General features: G+C 45.1%; 1 protein-coding gene across 1 annotated transcript in view; it reads left to right on the top strand.

Moving 5' to 3' along the window:
- The window catches only part of POU2AF1 (POU class 2 homeobox associating factor 1), a 30,924-nt gene extending 11,554 nt beyond the window's left edge, over positions 1-19,370 (top strand). The window contains exons 2-5 of the mRNA XM_083714140.1: positions 12,952-13,091; positions 14,202-14,244; positions 14,768-15,039; positions 19,055-19,370. Of these exons, the coding sequence (XP_083570266.1) occupies positions 12,952-13,091; positions 14,202-14,244; positions 14,768-15,039; positions 19,055-19,369 (770 nt within the window). The 3' untranslated portion in view covers position 19,370. The remainder of the gene's footprint in view (positions 1-12,951; positions 13,092-14,201; positions 14,245-14,767; positions 15,040-19,054) is intronic.
- The last annotated feature ends 434 nt before the right edge of the window (positions 19,371-19,804 follow it).

Genomic DNA, 19,804 nt, shown 5'->3' on the forward strand with positions numbered 1-19,804 from the left:
TAATATACAGGGTCTCAGTTTTGCTTCTGTGCTTGTCGAATGCTAAGGGGCTTCCGTTTACCACGCCACAGGGTAGTCTGTGCTCTGGCCTCAAATCACACATGCAAATGATTTCGCCTTCTGATACTTCCTCTTTGACTGTACAGAGGGCATAGCACAATCACTGCCTATGCTAAGATTTCGTCTAAATTACAAATGCACAGTGGTTTTATACCACTTTAAGCAGTTTGGCTTCCCTCAGGGCATCCTGGGAGCTGTAGTTTGGTAAAGTGTTTTCCACAGACATACAACTCCCAGGGTCCTGGTTTCCATAGGCATTTCATAGGCATCTTGTTGTCCATTGTGAGAACAGTACGCTTAACTAAATGAGCCGTTGGCCTGATCCACCAGGGCTCTTAAGTTCCTATGGTTCTCTGGGAAGAGGAGGTGGTGGTCTGTAATGTGAGCATGCCTGTGAGTGCTATTCAAGAAAGCCCCTGCTGTCCTGTTGTATGCACAGTGTACAGTGGTACCTCGGGTTACATACGCTTCAGGTTACAGATTCCCTAACCCAGAAATATTACCTCAGGTTAAGAACTTTGCTTCAGGATGAGAACAGAAATCATGCTCTGGCAGCGCAGCAGCAGCAGGAGGCCCCATTAGCTAAAGTGGTGCTTCAGGTTAAGAATAGTTTCAGGTTAAGAACGGACCTCTGGAACGAATTAAGTACTTAACCTGAGGTACCACTGTACATTATTGTAGTGCACAAGGAATCAGGCCTGCATGAGTACAAAGTTTAGAATGGTTTCTTTTCTTTAAAAAAAATAAATGTGCACAGTGTGTGCCAAAGTGTGAGAAAATATTTTGTGTAATTCATTTTTTGAGAAACAAGCCAAGATCCCCAACTGCCTTGAGAAGGAAACACTTTCTGAATCATAACAATTATGCTCCTTGGGGTTTGTGTTATCAAGCGAATGTTTGCTTTCCATACTTCTGCAAACAGAAAAGGATTTTCATTGTATCTCCTCAAGAGCTTATTATTTTAGTGTGTGTGTGTGTGTGTGTGTGTGTGTGTGTGTGTGTGTGTGTGTTTGTGATTATACCAGAAATGCGGGCGGGGGGAGGGAAGGAAAACAGTAGTGTGTTCTGGTTTGCGCCTCTGAATTGATAGATTTCTCACCTGCCAGAGTGTCGGAGGGGGTGGGGAAAGGCCTAGCGGAAAGTGTGCACTTTGGGGGTTGAAAGGCAACCAGTCAGCCATGCAAACCCTTGCAGGGTGACAAACTCTTTTCAGTGGAAAGTTGGCTCAGTGGACAGTCCTAGTGACTCATCTAAAAAAAGTCCTTTCCAGCTAACTTGGAGAGGTAGTGTGAGTGAAGCTTGGCAGGCTCTCAAAAGAGGGCTCAGCTCCTTTGTGATCTGAATATCCGTGACGGGCTGTTGCCAATAAACCCTTTCACTCAGCAAACTCTTGGGGCCCTTGGATGCTTCTCCTTGGTTAACGTTGCCTTTCACTGTGGCTTTTGAAGAAACCTTGGGTGCCTCTGAAGTTTATCCAAGGTCTGAAGTAGCCACTTCCTTCAACGTCGTGCCCATGAGATGTCACTGGACTACCATTCCCACCATCCTCTAAGCATTGGCAGTTCCAGCTGGGGGCATCTGATGGAGCCCAGCAACATCCTGGAGGGCACCAGCTTGGGGAAGGCTGGTCTGAAGATGGTACAGGAGGCAGCTGCCTTACTTTATTTATTCAGTATTTACAGAGAGAGCCTTGGGAATGCAGCCACTTGGAATAATGGCGTTGTCCCAAGTAATCTCCACACACACCCTTCTCTTCCACTTCTCCTTTCATCAACAGCACCACCACCTCTACGGTTGCCGCTTAGGGTCATCTGTCTCTGAGTCCTTTGGTCTCCTACTTTTAAGGTTTGCCAGGTTCTGGGAGCTGGTGGGTCTGGAATGCTTTCTAGTGATAACATGTAAGCCTCAACCTCAGAGCATGGAAAGCCAACCAAGACTTATAATTTGGCATTAAATTTGGATAGTTTGATTATTTTATAATTTGGAATGTTTTTAATGTGGTTTTTATTGGATTGTTAAAATGGAAAATTTAATAAATATTATTACCAAAATAAAATAAAATAGTGATAACATGTCAGCCAGCTGCTCCGGCTCTGCCACCTCCTCCTCTCCCATTATTTACAAGCTTTCCCCCTCATCTGCCTTTGAGCTGTGATCTCCCTCAAACCCCTCTTGTAATTCTGAACTGTCTTCTTCTCCTCTGTCCAGTCCCTGACAGAACCACATGTCTTCTGACTTGTGTCCCATGAGAGAAGAAAAGCACAATACAAATGTAAGGAAATAAGTAAAGGCAAACAACAGGGTAGGGGCCATAGCTCAGTGTCAGGGCATGTAATTTGCATGCAGGGGACCCCAAATTCAGTCCTTGGTGTTTATAGTTAAAGGGATCAGGTGGATCTTGCTGTGCCTCAGAGACTGCCAACTGGGAAGTCCAATACTGGGTTGGATAAACCAATATTCTGACCTAGTGGGAGGCCGTTTCCTAGCTTTAAGTAAAGTTGTTATTATTTTTAAGTAGAATGGTGGGAATTAGACTCTAGTTCCCATTTGCAGAGTATGCGGAAGACAGCCCTGGGTTGTTTGACTCTCTAATTAGTTCTCTTTTTTTCATCTTATAAAAACTCCGCAAGACCCTCTCTTCTAAAGTTTAAATAACATATAGTTTTTACTCACTGTACTTTCAGTGGCAGATAAAATATATACAATGCAGGTGGATGTTTCTTAAGATGCTAATACGTCTTACATAGATTACCAGCCATAGGCAAACTCCAGCCCTCCAGATGTTTGGGACTACAATTCCCATCATCCCTGACCACTGGTCCTGTTAGCTAGGGATGATGGGAATTGTAGTCCCAAACATCTGGAGGGGGAGTTTGCCTATGCCTGGATTAAACTGTTGCAGACTAACTCTGAGGCAGATGGAAGCAGCACAACACAACTGTTAAGACTGTTCTATTAACTGCCATAACTGTACCAACTGAAAATAACTGCCACAGAGTCTTTGACATTATAGAGTTCTACAGCTCTTGCAATCAATTCTTTGCATATGCATTCTGGATGCTAACATCCCACAGGTATCACATTTCTGAATACATTCTCAAGCAGGCAGAGCCATTCTGACAACACCACCTCATTCTGTCACAAGGATAGACCAGGCCAGAGTCAGAGGTCATATTTGCAATCAGTTTTCAGCATCAGTCCCAGGGAGAGAGACATGAAATAACAGGTTAAAATCGGGCAGGCGTGTTTATGAAGACTTCTGACAATTGTGGACATTAAAATTACTGGGCACGTTATCTTTCCTCGATAACCATTAATTGCCCTTGAAGCTTGTCGGCAGGTGAGACCGTGAATGCGCTGGAGGTGAAGAATGAAATCTGGCTTGTGTTTAAATCACTTCTCTTTAAAAACAAACTAATAATAATAATAATACATGCTCCCTTCCTCAGTTCTGGAAGGCATGTGCCAACATTTCTTATCTCATGGTAAGAATCGGCCCCTGACAAGATGCAGAGCAGGGAGGAGAAAGACCTCACACCAATTTGAACCTCCCAAAGCAAGATTCCTCCTGGCTGTCTATCATTCCTATGACTGCTGTGGTGCTTGGTGCAACACACAGAACAGCGATAAGCATGTTTCTGTGGTGGAGGAAGCCAATAGAGCTGGAAGGAGTTGCATCTCAGTTGCTTCAGGAGCCAAGGTTTTGGAGAGAGAGAGAGAGAGAGAGAGAGAGAGAGAGAGAGAGAGAGAGAGTCCTCTGTCTGTGCCATTAATCTGCTTGGCATTAATTTCCCTTGTCTGTTCTTAAGGTTCTCATAATCTCAAGTCCTCTAGGACACGCTGATTTTCCTTGTAAGATTTAAATGCATTTCCCCTTTGCAATTGCACTTGCAAGTAAGACATCAGGGGTCCCTTGAGTCTGTGCCAGGTGGAAAGCTACACTCCCACTACGCCATCTGGGAAAAGCCGACTACACAACAGTTAGGTTAAATGGTGTTTATTATAAATTGGGGTAAGGATCCATTTCCCCAGAATATAACCCTCTCCTCTACAAAGCAGTATTCTTTTCTGGAGAGATTAATCAACACTACTGTCTTTTTTTCCTTGTCCCTGCTGATAATACAGAGTTGCCCAAGTGTTCTTCTGAGCAAGGATGGCCAAATCTGACACTTTGCTTCTCCCCATTTCTCCCCCCTCCAAAAAAAGTTCAGCTCACGTTTAAACACCAGTTTGCACTTTCTTCTAAGTCCTCACAAACATTCGTCAACATATGAGTGTGAATTTCTCCTAATATTAATGCCTGCATGCAGTTCTGCCTAATATCCACATTTTTTTGCAAGGCATATTATTCCTAACAGAATGCATTTTGTATGTTATTTTCACTAATATATGCAATTGCCTGCATACTGTACCCTAGCAAATGCACTTTTGTGCTTGGCTGAAAAACTGCACTGAAAAATTAAGAGAAGAGGGGATTTTGAAAGATGGCTGTGTCTTGGTCTCATATTGTTTCAGAAAGTACAAATTAGATAGATTCACTTTTAAATGTGGTCTGAATCATATTTCTCTCCCCCCCCCCACATCCCTACATCCCATGCTACTCCCCGATGTTCCAAAGACGGTTCAGAGATAAATGCACACAATTTGCAGGTGATTCTGTCAATGTCAACTGTGAACTTACTTAATTCTCTGGAGACGGTGGCAGACACGAATTCTTTAACAGACGAGGCTATTGCCTCATACAGTGGCTCCAGAAAGATAAATGAAGAATGGGGGGGGGGGGTGGCGGGAGACTGTGTGATGATGAGCAAGTGATGTTAAGTGAAGATAAATGCTTCTGGCACGTTTCTGCAAGGTGAAAGGTACAGACGCCATCTGTGATCAGCAGGACTCTGTAAGAGAATACCTTTTAGAATTTCTGCTTCACATATCTGCAGGCTGGGAAAAGGTGGCTGGCCAGAGAGAGGCACAGATTACTATTTCACAAGATTGTGGCAACATGTTTTACATATACAGAGACAGAAGCGAAATAGAGAGGCAGAGAGAGAGAATAGGCAGAGGAAATTATTTGTGATAAAGGTGTTGGACAATTTGTGACATCCAGTTGTGACATCCAGTTGTGAGAATGCTTGGATTGCAGAGTTATGAGAGTGCAAGCATTGATTTCAAAAATTATTTGGTGGGCTAGAGCATCAGGCAGAGAGCTTGCTGGCGAAGCTTACTCACTGCCATAACAGCCATGCTGTTTTAATAGAAACCTTTTTATTATCTGTGAAATGCCAAGACATGGGTCACCCATGTTTTGGGACCTATGGGCTCATGTGTGAAACTGTTGTGAGCAGGGGTGGAAGAATTTGTCAACCTTGGTTCTCTCATTTTTCCAATTTTAAATCCAGCTTTTCCACATTTCTGCAGCAGTTTGTGGTTGGTTTGTTTTAAGCAAAATCCTCATGAAAATTATCCAGTGTGTTAGTGCTAATTTCTCCTAATATACACATTTTTGTATTCATTTTTGCCTAATACACGATTTCTTGAAAGTATATTTTCCTTAATACTTAGCTTCCCCCTAAGATAATGCATGTTTGTATGTTATTTCTGATAATATACACATCTTATGCACTGTTTAATATAATCATTTGTGTATAAATCACTTGACTGAAGGACTGCATTGCAAAATTCAGAGGAGTGCAAATTTCAAAAGGTGGGTGTTTCCATTTGTATATTGTGAGAATTAGATTTGCCTTTAAATGCAAACTGAATTCAACTTCTCCTGCATCCCTGCCCTCAACCCTACTTGTTACAATTCAATTTCTTCCCTGTTTCCCTAAACCAGTGTTTCCCAACCTTTTTTGGGCAAAGGCACACTTGTTTCATGAAAAAAATCTCGAGGCACACCACCATTAGAAAATGTTTAAAAAATTAACTCTGTGCCTATATTGACTATATGCCGCTTGGGGCGGCAGCCTGTTGCCCGAAGCACAGGGAGCCCTACGGAGGGCTCCCCGTGCTTCCGGCGAGTGTCTGCAACCCTGCGCGCCCGGCAGGAGCTCCTGCCAGGCGCGCAAGGCTTGGGGCGGCAGCTTGTTGCCCGAAGCACAGGGAGCCCTACGGAGGTCTCCCCGTGCTTCGGGTGAGTGTCTGCAACCCTGCGCGCCCGGCAGGAGCTCCTGCCAGGCGGCAAGGCTTGGGGCGGCAGCCTGTTGCCCAAAGCACAGGGAGCCCTACGGAGGTCTCCCCGTGCTTCGGGTGAGTGTCTGCAAGCCTTGCGCGCCCGGCAGGAGCTCCTGCCAGGCGCGCAAGGCTTGGGGCGGCAGCCTGTTGCCCAAAGCACAGGGAGCCCTACGGAGGGCTCCCCGTGCTTCGGGCGAGTGTCTGCAACCCTGCGCGCCCGGCAGGAGCTCCCGCTGGGCGCGCGAGGCTTGGGGCGGCAGCCTGTTGCCCAAAGCACAGGGAGCCCTACGGAGGGCTCCCTGTGCTTCGGGCGAGTGTCTGCAACCCTGCGCGCCCGGCAGGAGCTCCCGCTGGGCGCGCGAGGCTTGGGGCGGCAGCCTGTTGCCCGAAGCACGCGGAGCCCTCCGGAGGGTGCCCCGTGCTTCGGGCGAGTGTCTGCAAGCCTTGCGCACCCGGCAGGAGCTCCCGTCGGGCGCGCGAGGCTTGGGGCGGCAGCCTGTTGCTCTAAGCACATGGAGCCCGCCTCCCTCCCACGGCACACCAGGCAAAGTCTCGCGGCACACTAGTGTGCCGCGGAACACTGGTTGGGAAACACTGCCCTAAACAACTGGCCTTATGAAACATAACTGAAGCAAAAGAGCATTAAACAACATAGCAAAACAAGTTGAATAGATACATTATCTATCGTTACTCTCCCAGATTACATTCTCAGATACTTCCTTGAGTAAGAACATTCTCACCTCTTACTTATAGTTCCATGTGGCCCTCTCCCATAAACTCCAAATTCTTTAGTCTGCCAACATTTCCTGCAAGTGTATTTCCCCTTTCCACAATGTCCCTGAATTACTGACATTCCAACATGCCTATATCCACCTTTGTGGTGTCATAGCTTGGTTTCATCTTTGGGAAATTTTCTGTGTCCATGAAGTTGGTACTAAGTTAAAAAAAAATAAGCTTGTGAGGTTGCTGAGGATTCCCCCTCTCTGATTCCCAACTTGTGCATCTTATAATAGCTTCTGAAACTGATCTCACACATCTTCCTGTGGTGCATGTTCAGTCTTTCTCCAACCCGTTCAAACACCACCATCCATACATCTGGGCAGCATTTTCCACCACCTTTGAGAATTTCCTGGTTCTTTATTCCTTTTCGTTATCTGCGCTGAACTCTGCCACATTCTTTGCAACATCATCATCTGAGGAGCCTTTTTGGTTCTGGGTTTCCTCCTCTCTCTCCCTTTACACCACCAGCAGCTTTAGTACGTTTCAATGTCCTGTCTTGCTCATTTCCCCAGAAACATTTGTCATTGCAAAGACTGGCGAGTTTTCAAATGTTGCCTTAACAGCTTTTTAAATAACTTTCTCCCAGTAATCTTCCAACTTATTTCTTCTTTCCTTTTTCAGAAAAACACAACCCCCTGTTTTTATTTCTGTCTTTTTTAAAATCCTGAGTTGCAATTCTGCTTTTGTTTCTCGCTCTTTATCTGTGTCTACCCTTTCTTGCATACATAAGATTTGCCATTTTCTGTGATGACATTCTAGTCAATAATTGGGCATGTGGTTGTTCACTGATTTTCATCTTTCCCTAAGGAGACAACATAGGCTGACACTCTCTCCCCGAGTCCCCACAAACTACAGTTTTGGAGAACAATACATCCATTGTTAGTAGCTCCATCTATGAAGTTCTTGAGGAAGAGCTTAGCTTAGAGACAACCTAAGGCCCAGGGGCCGGATGTGGCCCAATCACCTTCTCAATCTGGTCTGCGGATAATCCGGGAATCAGCATGTTTTTACATGAGTAAAATGTGTGCTTTTATTTAAAATGCATCTCTGGGTTATATGTGGGGCATAGGAATTTGTTTTTTGTTTTTTTGTTTTCTTTTCAAAATATAGTCTGGTCCCTCACAAGGTCTGAGGGACAGTGGACCGGCCCCTGCTGAAAAAGTTTGCTGACCCCTAGCTCAGATGAATTTAGTTTCGAAAAGCACAAAGATCAACATAGTTTTGAAAAGATCAACCAGACATTCTAAGGGAGTGGTCTTCAGCGGCCATCTGTGAGAAACTCTCTACTTGTTCTGATGGAGCATGAAAAGAGGTGCAACCCAGGAGATCATTTGCTGTGTTTGGAGAAATTGTTGTAATTGTTTCCCAATAGTAGCTACCACATATGTGCATATATTTTCCTTCTACATGCAGTCTTGTTTTGTCAATTAATAAATTTCTTTTATACCAATTTCACCGGGGTGTGTTTTTTTCATGTGACTTTGTCTGTTGTTGTTTTTCCATATTTTGGGAGACTATGGGTGGTATGCAACTAATGCATCCCATTAGTGCAAGAATTCCCACTTGTGCAATGGGTCTTCCTGCACTCTCCTCCCTGTCATGTGCCCTGCACTGTCCCCACATCTGCTCTGGAGAATTGGAGGAATCCCTGCAGCAGATTTATGGGGGTGGGGGAGGAGAGTGGGGAAGTCCCATTGCACAAGTGGAAATCCTTTTGCTGGTGAGATGTGTTACTCAGCACTAATATGAATACAACCCCTTCCTCTCCATCTCAATTTTTTTTCTGGTGTTGGGACCTTGTTCCTAAAGTTCTCATCACAGACTTAGCAAACTAATTTTGATAGTTGAGGTGTTTTGTAGAGATGGGGCTTGTGTTTTTCATGGTTTCCTGGGTGAACAGGATCCCTGTTATGGGAGCCTGTCAATGACAGGGGCGTAGGACACAATTTGCCCTGGTCAGACTTTAGCCTTCCCCATATAAATGAATTCTAGTCACGAATGGTGACTGCAGGAACTAAGAATCTGGCCTCTCCTACCTGCCAGCCAAGCTTCTGTTTTGTGGCGTGCAAGAGTGTGATTCATTCATTCTCTGGCAGTGCTTGTCTGTTTATCTATCAGAAGATCACACTATTTGTGCAGTCAGGCATCAATGTTTACGGCATTTTGCAGAAGAACATAAGATAAAGCAATAGTTTCTTGCCCTAAAGAGCTTACAATGTGATTTTTGACAAAGGTGTGAAGAGGAGGGAGTGAGATGAGAGGCTGTGGGAAAGTAGAGGGTCAGTGGCGAGGCACGGGAAAACTGAGGATCAATGGGGGACACAGGGAAGTTGATGGTCAATAGAAGATATGGGGTGGGTTGAGAGACAGGGACTATTTCAGAGCAAGTAGAGTCATATATACTTACCCCATGTTTTTGTTGGTGATGTGGAGTAAGTGCTGGTCCAAAGGCTTCATATATCTCTGGTGGGTTGTCTAGGTGCACACTTTATTTACTCCTGAATTATTTACTCCATTCATTGGGGTGGGGAGGAGGCAATGGTTATTTCCTTGTGTTGCTAGTCTTCCCAGTCCCCACAGCTTGGCATGGGTTACAATGAACACATTGCTGGACAGAAACAGCTTAAAACAATATATCTTTATCAAAACTCCATCTGTCTGGAATCAGCCAGCAACACGAGGGTCTGATGCGGTGAAATGCATGGGGTTAATATGGACTTGGGCACAAGCCCGTCGGCAGCTCCATCAAAGACTGGATGACAGACCACAGCAGCACTCTGTAAAACTGTACCCAAACCTCAGGGGAATATTCAGACTAGTATAAAATGTGCATTGGATATAATTTTTGTCCAAGGATTAGTGAGCCAACCACATTGCCTTAACAGGCTTTTTGCTGGATGGCTTTGAAACTGGCAGATGCTTTTATTTCCTCCAGCCAGGTATTTGTCGTCAGTTGCAAAATGTTTAAAATATGTGTGGGTCAGTAGAAATATTTACAGAACAATCTCTGGCAAAGACAAGGCGGTTTCCTGGTGCTTGCGTTTAGAACAGAGGCGAGATGGGGGTGAAAGGTAACAGTGTGTAGCAGATTGGTAGATTAGTGTTTTGCAAAACCTTTACTGGTGGTCCAGATTCAAAGTTATGACTTGAAACACTGCTTTTGACTCAAATGGGCTTTGAATTGAGGCTGTAAAGCAGGAATTGGAAGACCACAGGCCTTGGGGTTGAATGTGCTCTCCAAAGACTTCTGCCTGGTCCTCAGGATGCTCCCCAGTCTATAGCCTACTTTCCAGGCCACATTTATCCTGAAGCTACACCTCTCCCTGGCCCTGTTCCTTACTCTTTGAGAGTTTTGCCTGGCTGGAAACTGTCCTCCGGCTGTGATCAGCCACCAGCAACTTGGTACCATCCAGATATTATGCAGCATAGCCATCAACCCCAGCCATCCCAGCTCTTTCCTGTTGCCTGGTACCTGAGGCTCTTTAAACTGGAGATGCCATGGATTGAACTTAGGCCCTTCTGTGTGCAAAGTCAGTGCTTGACCACTGGGTGACATACCCTCCCCTCAGGATTGAAGGTGCTGGGTGGAACTCTCTTAAGGGGGCAATTTATAAACAAGGTGCCGGCTGAGATGACTGGCAGAATCCGAGACCTGGGAGAAGAACTGGTGGAGGAGGACTGGAAGAAATTTAAGGACTATCTACAAAAATATTGTAAATTGTATGAATGTTAAGAAAGATGTTAGATCTGTAATAATACGGCTCCAACAAATTAGCAATAAGGAATATAAATATGAATGTAATTGAAGGAAAAGCCAAATTTTGGATAAACAGTATTTTATAACTAAGTTTGAATAAGAGAGTTGTTAAATTTCAAAATTTGTGACATTAATATTGGAAAAATTTATTATACAAACAAAATTAAGTTAATAATTTGCTGGCAAAATTTATGAGGTTAGAAAGCACAAACAAGAGTCGTGAGGAAGTCCAAGGAAGTGTATGAAATGCGGATATTGGAAAGTGGTATGTTACTATATGCCTTGATTGTTAAACAGAAATTTAATAAATATTATTATAAAAAAAAATTATAAACAAGGTGCCACCTCTGGCAGTGGAGGCCTCTGTTAAAAATTAGCTACCATTAGAGATCTTGCTTATACAGTGGTACCTTTGGATGTGAATGGGATCCGTTCCGGAGCCCCGTTCGCATCCAGAAGCGAACGCAACCTATGTCTGCGCATGCGCGGGTTGCGATTCATCGCTTCTGCGCATGTGCGTGATGTCATTTTGACCGTCTGTGCATGCGCAAGCGGCGAAACCAGAAAGTAACGCACTCCGTTACTTCTGGGTCACCGCAGCACGCAACTTGAAAATACTTATCCCGAAGCTACTTCAACCCGAGGTATGACTGTACCTGCTAAAGGCAAAGATCCTTCTCTTTGTTTTTTAATATATTTTTTACTAAATTTTCTGTTTTACAATTTAAAGTGCACCCTTAAGATATCAAGGACTTCCCTTCTGCTCTTTCCAAGGTTCATTTTACATACCATAAATCCCTGCATATTTTACAAAAACTATTGTTATGTACTGAAGTTCTCACCCTGGGCCAGCAGGGGGATACTGTAGATAGTTATTCAAATGAAGGATCAAAAGTGACGTTCAGTGATTGGATAGTTTGTATGCAAATGAAGGATCAAAAGTGACATTCAGTGATTGGATAGTTTTAGAAAGTTGCAACAGTTACGATTGTTCTGGAGCTCTATATAAGCAGGCTGACTGAGCTCCTCAGTTCAGTTCTGTTCCAGCTTACAAATAAAGAGCTGTTTTGGAAGAATCGCTGTGTCGTCTGATATGTTTGCCCACAACTTAACAACTATACCATTCAGTATTCCATTATTACATCCATCAAAACGTACACTGTTGAATTTATCTTAATGCTGCCAACGTTTTCAGCTGTACACAGTAATTTCCCATATATTCAACAAACGTTTTCCAGTCTTCTCTAAATGTGTGTTCTTCTTATTCTCTTATTCTATATGTTAAGTCTGCAAGCTGTGCGTATTCTGTTAAAAGGCAATAAGCAGCATTTTTATGTGGAATGGCACATAACTGTGTTTCCCCATTTCTGCTCACAACCCTCTGGGTCTGTGGCTCGGTGGTAGAGCACCTGCTTTCCATGCAGAAGGTTCCTGGTTCCATCCCCAGCATCTCCAGGAAGACCTGGGCGAGACCCCTGCTTGAAACCCTGGAGAGCAGCTGCCAGTCAGTGTCGACAGTATTGAACTAGATGGGCCAGAATCTGTAAAAATGAGCTTGCTTCCTGCATCCAACCATTCAAGTTGTTTATGTTTTGATGTGGCTTTAATGAGAGAGGGTGAAGCTGGACTCATCTGAAAAGGAACGGGACTGTTACCTGTTTTGATTAGTTAGAACTTGGTTGGGAAGGAAGCACTGGTTATCAGCTCAGGTATGCCTACCGATTGCAGTCAAAGCCCTGTGCCGCGGAAATTGCTGCCGTCAATGGATTTATCAATATTTCCTTACGCCCATAAGCTTTGATACGGTGTCAAGTCATCGCCGCCAAATACTTTGCATGTGATAAAGCTTACCTGTTTCAGATACAGAAGTGAGTTGTGTTTCCTTGTGACTCACACTATCGCAAGGCTTCAGAGTGGCTTCTTGGCTGACTGCCGGGTTGATTATTCAGAGGAGGTTTTATAGCAAGCCATGGGGCTCAGACCTCACGATTTGCAATTGTTTTAATTTGCTAGAAAAGAGAGAGGAAGGAATGGTCAGGGTATGTCTACACTGCACATTTAATCCAGCTTCAAACTGGGGGGGTGGGGGTGGAAGGGAGCAAGGGGAAATTCTATTGCACAAGTGGAAGGTGCAATATTTGAAGCACTGAGAGATAAAAATAATTATCATCTTCCCCTCCCAGGTTCTGCACCCGAGCAGCCCCAGCCCCCAACCCGCCCCTATCAAGGCGTCCGTGTCAAAGAGCCCGTAAAGGAACTCCTAAAGCGAAAGCGTGGCAGTGTTCAGAATGCAAACGTGGCCACTGCTGGGGCAGCGACGACGGTAAGAAGAGCTGTGGGCAAAACCACAATTTGTGGGCAAGATCCTCTTCCTCTCTGAATCTCCTTGTTGATTCATATGGGTTTCCATCATGATGTCACCTACGCCAAGCTTGGTGTCTTATGCTCAGAGCTGGCAGGCTAAGCAGATCTGAAATCGAGCTTTGTACAAAGCTCACGTGGCGAAAATCTGAATTTAAAAACTGAGCCAGAAGAAGCAGCACTTGCAAACAGCTGAAATAAAAGGTGGTCTGTTGTGGGGCAGCGTGGCTTGTGGAATTCCCACCCCACTCCTTCTGCCCTTTTGTTCTCCAATCAAAAGCCTTTATTTGGTTTGGTCATAAGATTTCTTACCCACCCTTCGTCATCAAGACCTGGGACAGGTTCTCACAATATAATACAGTTACAAGAGCAAGTAAAACCATTATTATTATTATTTTAAATCAAAACTGATGAGGTGGGTCCCGCAAAACAAAACACCTTAACTGTCAAAGGCCAGGGTAAAGAGGTGCATCTTCAGGATTTGTGGTAATCTGTACAACAAAGATGGTAGACAAACTTCTGCCAGAAAGGAGTGCCACAACTGAGGTGCTGCCATAGAGAAAGCCTTCTCCCAGGTTGTCATTCCCTGCTCTTCTGAGGGTAGCAGAATGACCAAGGCCACATTCACGCCCTGCATTTAAAGCGTCATGGTACCACTTTGAACAGCCATGGCTTCCGCCAAAGAATTCTGGGAGATGCATCTTGTCAAGAGTGGTTACAGTTCTCAGAGTCGTTGAATAGTCAACTCTTCTTCACAAGGAGCTCTGGGGAATGGGGTGTGGGGAAGACATGGCTTTCTAACAACTCTCAGCACCCTTAACAAACTACAGCTACCAGAATTCTTTGGGAGAAGTGACATCATAGTGCTTTAAATGTAAGGTACATGGGTGGCCTAAGCGAGCTCCCTACTGCCCTGACCATATGCTGGACCTGAAAGCTCATTAGCTGGCCTTGAAGTCTGATCGCAGTTTAAATATCACTGAAATGAGTTTCCTAGTTGGCCTCTGAGTAATATTTTCTCTGGTATTTCGTTTTCTTAAATAGCTGATGTCAAACTATTATTTTCCTTTAGGTATTTTTCCCCCATCAGCCTGTCCCTTCCTATTCACCCACTGGTAAGTGTCTCAGTATTCTATTCTATTCTATTTTTTGCTTTTGTTTCTACTTCTTTGCTCACCGGTTTGTTTCTGACCTTCTCACAGCTTAACTCTCAAGTACAGCTGGGGGAGAAATTCAATTCAGTTCGTATTTAGAAGCGAACCTTCCTAACTAGCCTTTCCCCAAAGCTAGCTGTGAGCCGAAACACAACTATCCTTTGAAATTTGCACCTTTCTGCATTGTGCTGTGCAGATCTCCCAGTCAAGTAATGTGTTTCTAAAAATGAACATTTTAGCGAAAACAGTGTGCAAAATATATGCAGGGGAAGCAAACGGTTTGCAAAAATAAATAAATGTGTCTATCAGGCAAAATTGCATAGGAAAATATGTATGTTAAAACTTTGCACTAAAATGCTGATGAATTCTGAGGACCTTAAAAAACAACAACCCTAAGTGGAAATGACTTAAGATTGGAAAAAATGAGAAGCTGAAACTCACAGATTTACCTCTCCCTACCTTCAAGACTCTCCACTCTTCACAGGCCAAGTCTGCACGGATTCGGATTTTGTCACTTCTGCACTGCCAGTGATGGATGATGGGTCACTGTATTCCGGGTGGTTAACACAACCTTCTCCAGCCTCTCTGCAGCCTTTGACCCAGTGGACCACCTACCCAGATTATGTCTCACATGAAGCTGTCAGCTGTCCTTATTCAGCGGACATGTATGTCCAGCCCATGTGCCCAAGTTACACACTCGTCGGAACGTCTTCGGTGCTCACTTATGCATCTCAGCCACTGATCACAAACTTTGCGGTGAGTCTGGCTGGGTCACTGCAGTGGACCAGTTCTACTAATTCCTTACATTTTTATTGAACATGATTTATATGCCTCCTAACAACACTGGGACGTGGGTGGCGCTGTGGGTTAAACCACAGAGCCAAGGGCTTGCTGATCAGAAGGTTGGCGGTTCGAATCCCCGCAACGGGGTGAGCTCCCATTGCTCGGTCCCTGCTCCTGCCAACCTAGCAGTTCGAAAGCACGTCAAAGTGCAAGTAGATAAATAGGTACCACTCCAGCGGGAAGGTAAACGGCGTTTCCGTGCGCTGCTCTGGTTCTCCAGAAGCGGCTTAGTCATGCTGGCCACATGACCCAGAAGCTGTGCGCCAGCTCCCTCGGCCAATAAAGCGAACTGAGCGCCGCATCCCCAGACCTAATGGTCAGGGGTCCCTTTACCTTTACCTTTAACAACAACAGCAGCCTCTAGGTGGTTTAACTTAAAACTATATCAGCCATTTATAAGATGTCGCAGATAAAATCAGCAAACTTTAAAAACACCGAGACGATAACATGATCAAAATATCGACGAAAAACAACAGTTTTAAATACAAATACACATAGTAAAATTACGTTTTTGGTTAGGCTAAGCAATGAAGCTTTTAGCAGTTGTAGAAAAGGGTGCAACGAAGGCACCTGCTTCAGGGAGTTCCAAAGAGAAGATGCTGCTACTTTGAAGGGGCAATTCTCTTTTTACAAGAATGCCAGTTTCATAGATCAAAGTGGTCAAGTGGGATAAGGTGGTCCTTTAAGCAAGCTGGTGACAGGCTCCTGAGGGCTTGGTGAAATATTTCCCTCAAGATTGCACATTAAGTATTGTTGAAATCAAGTATCACTGGGTGGCAAATACACATTGTATGCAATATCCAGTAAGCATTCATCAGATATTTAAATATACAGTGAATGTTTGACATCACAATTCTCAGAGGCCATCACAAAGGGATTATTTTCCTGATGCAAATCCTCTTCGACTCTAATTTAAGCACAGGTTGTTATAGAATTAAGCTTCCTCATGTGAGAAGTAAAAAATTAAGATCATTGTGTGCACCTCAGGGGGAAAAAACGAGAGAGAAAGTGAGAGTATAGTCATCAGCTTAGTGTTGGCTTTGACTAGCAAGGAATCTCATCGCTCCGACTGGCAGCTTCTGAATTGCTGTAACTGAAGACTGCCATAAATTGCATTGTTCTGTCTTGCTACCCAAAATATCAAATATCGGATCTGAATATTTGCGGGGAGCACCTGGGTCCTTTTCTTCCTGGTCTGTTTCCACACAATATTTTCTACAACATTGTTTTCAGCTGCATTTCAAATGCTATGAATAATTATTTTATTTGATGGCTTTCAGGGTGCTTTACGTTGTTGTTTTTTAAAACAACACTTTGCACAAGACCAACTGTGTATAGCAAAAGCAGCAGTGAGGCCTATTTCCCAACCAAAGACCTGATCACCCATTGATTTCAGACATGATCAAGAGGGACAGTCTGCAGATACTGGGCTGTCTTCCACACTGAAGCCCACAGGGCTGGAATTTCTTGCAAGTATAGTTGTTGCTGTCAGAGATCAACACTGCCTCATGCTATGTGCCACAGTAAAGTGCCATTGAAGGTGGGAGGAACTTAGATCACATGTTCTGTTCTTCTCTTGTAGTTGTGTTACTCAGCTACGGGTAGGCACACCTCCGCAAGTGGTTGATCCAAGTTAATGCCACGATGCCTCCATTAATTTCTATATGGGGAAGGAAGAGGCAGCATCCCTAGAAACAGCAGAGGGGAGGGAGGAATATTGTTGCACCACAGCAAGGACCCTGTTAGGGACACTGGTGGCGCTGAGGTCTAAACCACTGAGCCTTGGGCTTGCCGATCGGATCGGAAGGTTGGCGGTTCAAATCCCGGTGACCGGGTGAGCTCCCGTTGCTTGGTCCCTGCTCCTGCTAACCTAGCAGTTGTCAAAGTGCAAGTAGATAAATAGGTACCACTCCAGCGGGAAGGTAAACGGCATTTCCGTGCGCTGCTCTGGTTTGCCAGAAGCGGCTTAGTCATGCTGGCCACATGACCCGGAAGCTGTACGCCGGCTCCCTCGGCCAATAAAGCAAGATGAGCGCCGCAACCCCAGAGTCGGTCACGACTGGACCTAATGGTCAGGGGTCCCTTTACCTTTACCTTTAAGGACCCTGTTATTCCAAGGGTGCCTAGTAGCAGGTGGGCTTCTCGACGCATCAGCCGTGTTAAGGAATCCAGCCTATTTCCCACTATGCAAGTTAACAAATACATAACTCTCCCATTCGTATGCATGTGGAAGAAGAAGGTTTTCTGTTCTGGGTTGGGAACGAACACACAAACTGAGGTGGTTTCTGGTACTGTTTGGAAATCCTCGGATTTCTCTGCCGTCTCTCTTGGCAGGTCCAGATGTTGAGAACCTAATAAAGTAATGCAAGGAGAGTTAATTGGGAGTAGGCTGTAGGCTCAAAGGAAGCTGTTTCATACCAAGGTCAGACTTTGTCCTTCCAGCCCAGAGTCAACCACACTGGCTGGCAGTGATACTCTGGCAGAGATCTTTCCTGTCAATACTTACTTGACCTTTTCTAAAACTGGAGCTGCCGGGGATTGAATGTGAAACCTTCTGCATGCAAAGCAAGTGCGCTGCCATTGTTGTTGTTTCCCTCTCCTCCCAGGTATTTCATGGCATCAGTTAGCAGAATTTATTTATTCATTAGCCCTGGGCAGCTGCCATGGTTTTTTGCCAACTCCCATTTTATCCTCCGGCAATGTCCCCCATAAAGCAGGTGAGGTTGAGAGTGAGTGATTGGCCCAGCAGCAGTTGGTGGGGTGTGGGGCAAAGTCACAAAAGCCCTCCTGACGCAAACGGCATTACTGTTTATATGGACAAGGTTCAGGCAGGCTGCTGCTTCTTTAGCAGAGGGGCAATGAGGTTGGAGCCATGTTGACACATTGGCATGACAGAATTATTTATATGACCTTTGCAGACTAAAAAATAAATAAATTAATCCAGTGATAGCAGATTCTGCTCTTATTCGCTTGTGCAATTTCTGCTCCTGACCTGTGGGTGAGCAAGCAAATTGTGGCAATTTCCATTTCTGATGGTATCCTCCCACATTCCTAGCCAAAGGTTGCCTAGGAAGCTTAATGGCTGATTGGAGATTTGAACCTGGGTCTTCCCAATCCTAGGCCAACACTCTACTGCAGGGGTGCAAAACCCAAGGGCCTCCAGATCTTAGAACTCCCATCAACCTTGACTACTGGCCGTCCTGGATGGGCCTAATGGGAGATGGAGCTCAACAACACCCACGTTCCCCATCTGTGGCCTAGTTACTCAACCACACTGTTGTTGTTGTTTAGTTGTGTCTGACTCTTTGTGACCCCATGGACCAGAGCACGCCAGGCACACCTGTCTTCCACTGCCTCCCGCAGTTTGGTCAAACTCATGCTGGTAGCTTCAACAACACTGTCCAACCATCTCATCCTCTGTTGTCCCCTTCTCCTTGTGCCCTCCATCTTTCCCGACATCAGGGTCTTTTCCAGGGAGTCTTTTCTTCTCATGAGGTGGCTAAAGTATTGGAGCCTCAGCTTCAGGATCTGTCCTTCCAGTGAGCACTCAGGACTGATTTCCTTAAGAATGGGTACGCTTGATCTTCTTGCAGTCCATGGGACTCTCAAGAGTCTCCTCCAGCACCATAATTCAAAAGCATCAATTCTTCAGCGATCAGCCTTCTTTATGGTCCAGCTCTCACTTCCATACTGTATCCTTCATTATTTGTAATGGTTCATTGCTAGTTTTGCAGTTTTTTGTCTGGAGGATTTTAATCTTGACCATTGTTTTTGACTTATTTATTTTTAATAAATGAATGGAGGCATCATGGCTGGGGCTGGTACGATCTGGAGACCCAAAACATTCCCCCCCCCCAAAGTTTAGCCTCTCTTGCTCCAGAGAAGCACAAGTGATGGGTCAATCTGTTTTTTCCTTTTAATCAAACAGGCGAGACCCACTTCTACACCAGCTGTTGTGCCTCACTTGGATGTTATGGACCAGCAAGCTCCTCTGAGCTACTTCCCATGGACTCAGCCTATTTCAACATTACCAGCACCGTCCCTGCAATACCAACCAGCTTCAACCACCCTCCCTGCACCCCAGTTTCTGCCTCTTCCCGTTTCAATCCCAGATCCGGTCCCTGAGGAGCTGGAGGACTCAAGGAAGGAAATGGGCACCCTGACCATTGAGAAGCTTCTTCTGCAGGATGAAAACAACGGCACATACGATCTGAGCAACAGCCTCCCGGTCGAAGGCCTTTAAAGCCAGAGTTTCGGCATACAGGGATAGCTTGAAACGTCTCAAGTCTTTGTGGCTCAAGGACAACCCAGCTCTCTCTCTCTGCGTCTCTCCTTTGGGTGTGAAAACCCGGTTTGTCTTCTGTGTGCTGAGCCCCTTTCCATATTGCGTATGCAGAGAAATGGCGGTTTATCGGGGCAGTTCTTCAGCACCCGTGTTTTGGCAAAAGAAATACAGCAGCCCAGCCCCACAAGTAGGAATACCACACTGTGAATAGGCTCTTTCCTTCTAGATGGTGGAATAAAGTGCAGAAACAGGGGGACAGTGGTAAGGCAGGCCACAAGAACCCTATTTCAGCTTAAATACAACCCGGGGAGCCCCATAGCACCTTAATTCGTATGGCTAAGCACCCACCCAGTTCCATGAGTGGCTCAGGAGGCTGCCTGGAACTCGGGAATT

This window comes from Podarcis gaigeae (assembly GCF_964106915.1).
Source record: "Podarcis gaigeae genome assembly, chromosome: 15".
NCBI classification, from domain to species: Eukaryota; Metazoa; Chordata; class Lepidosauria; order Squamata; family Lacertidae; genus Podarcis; species Podarcis gaigeae.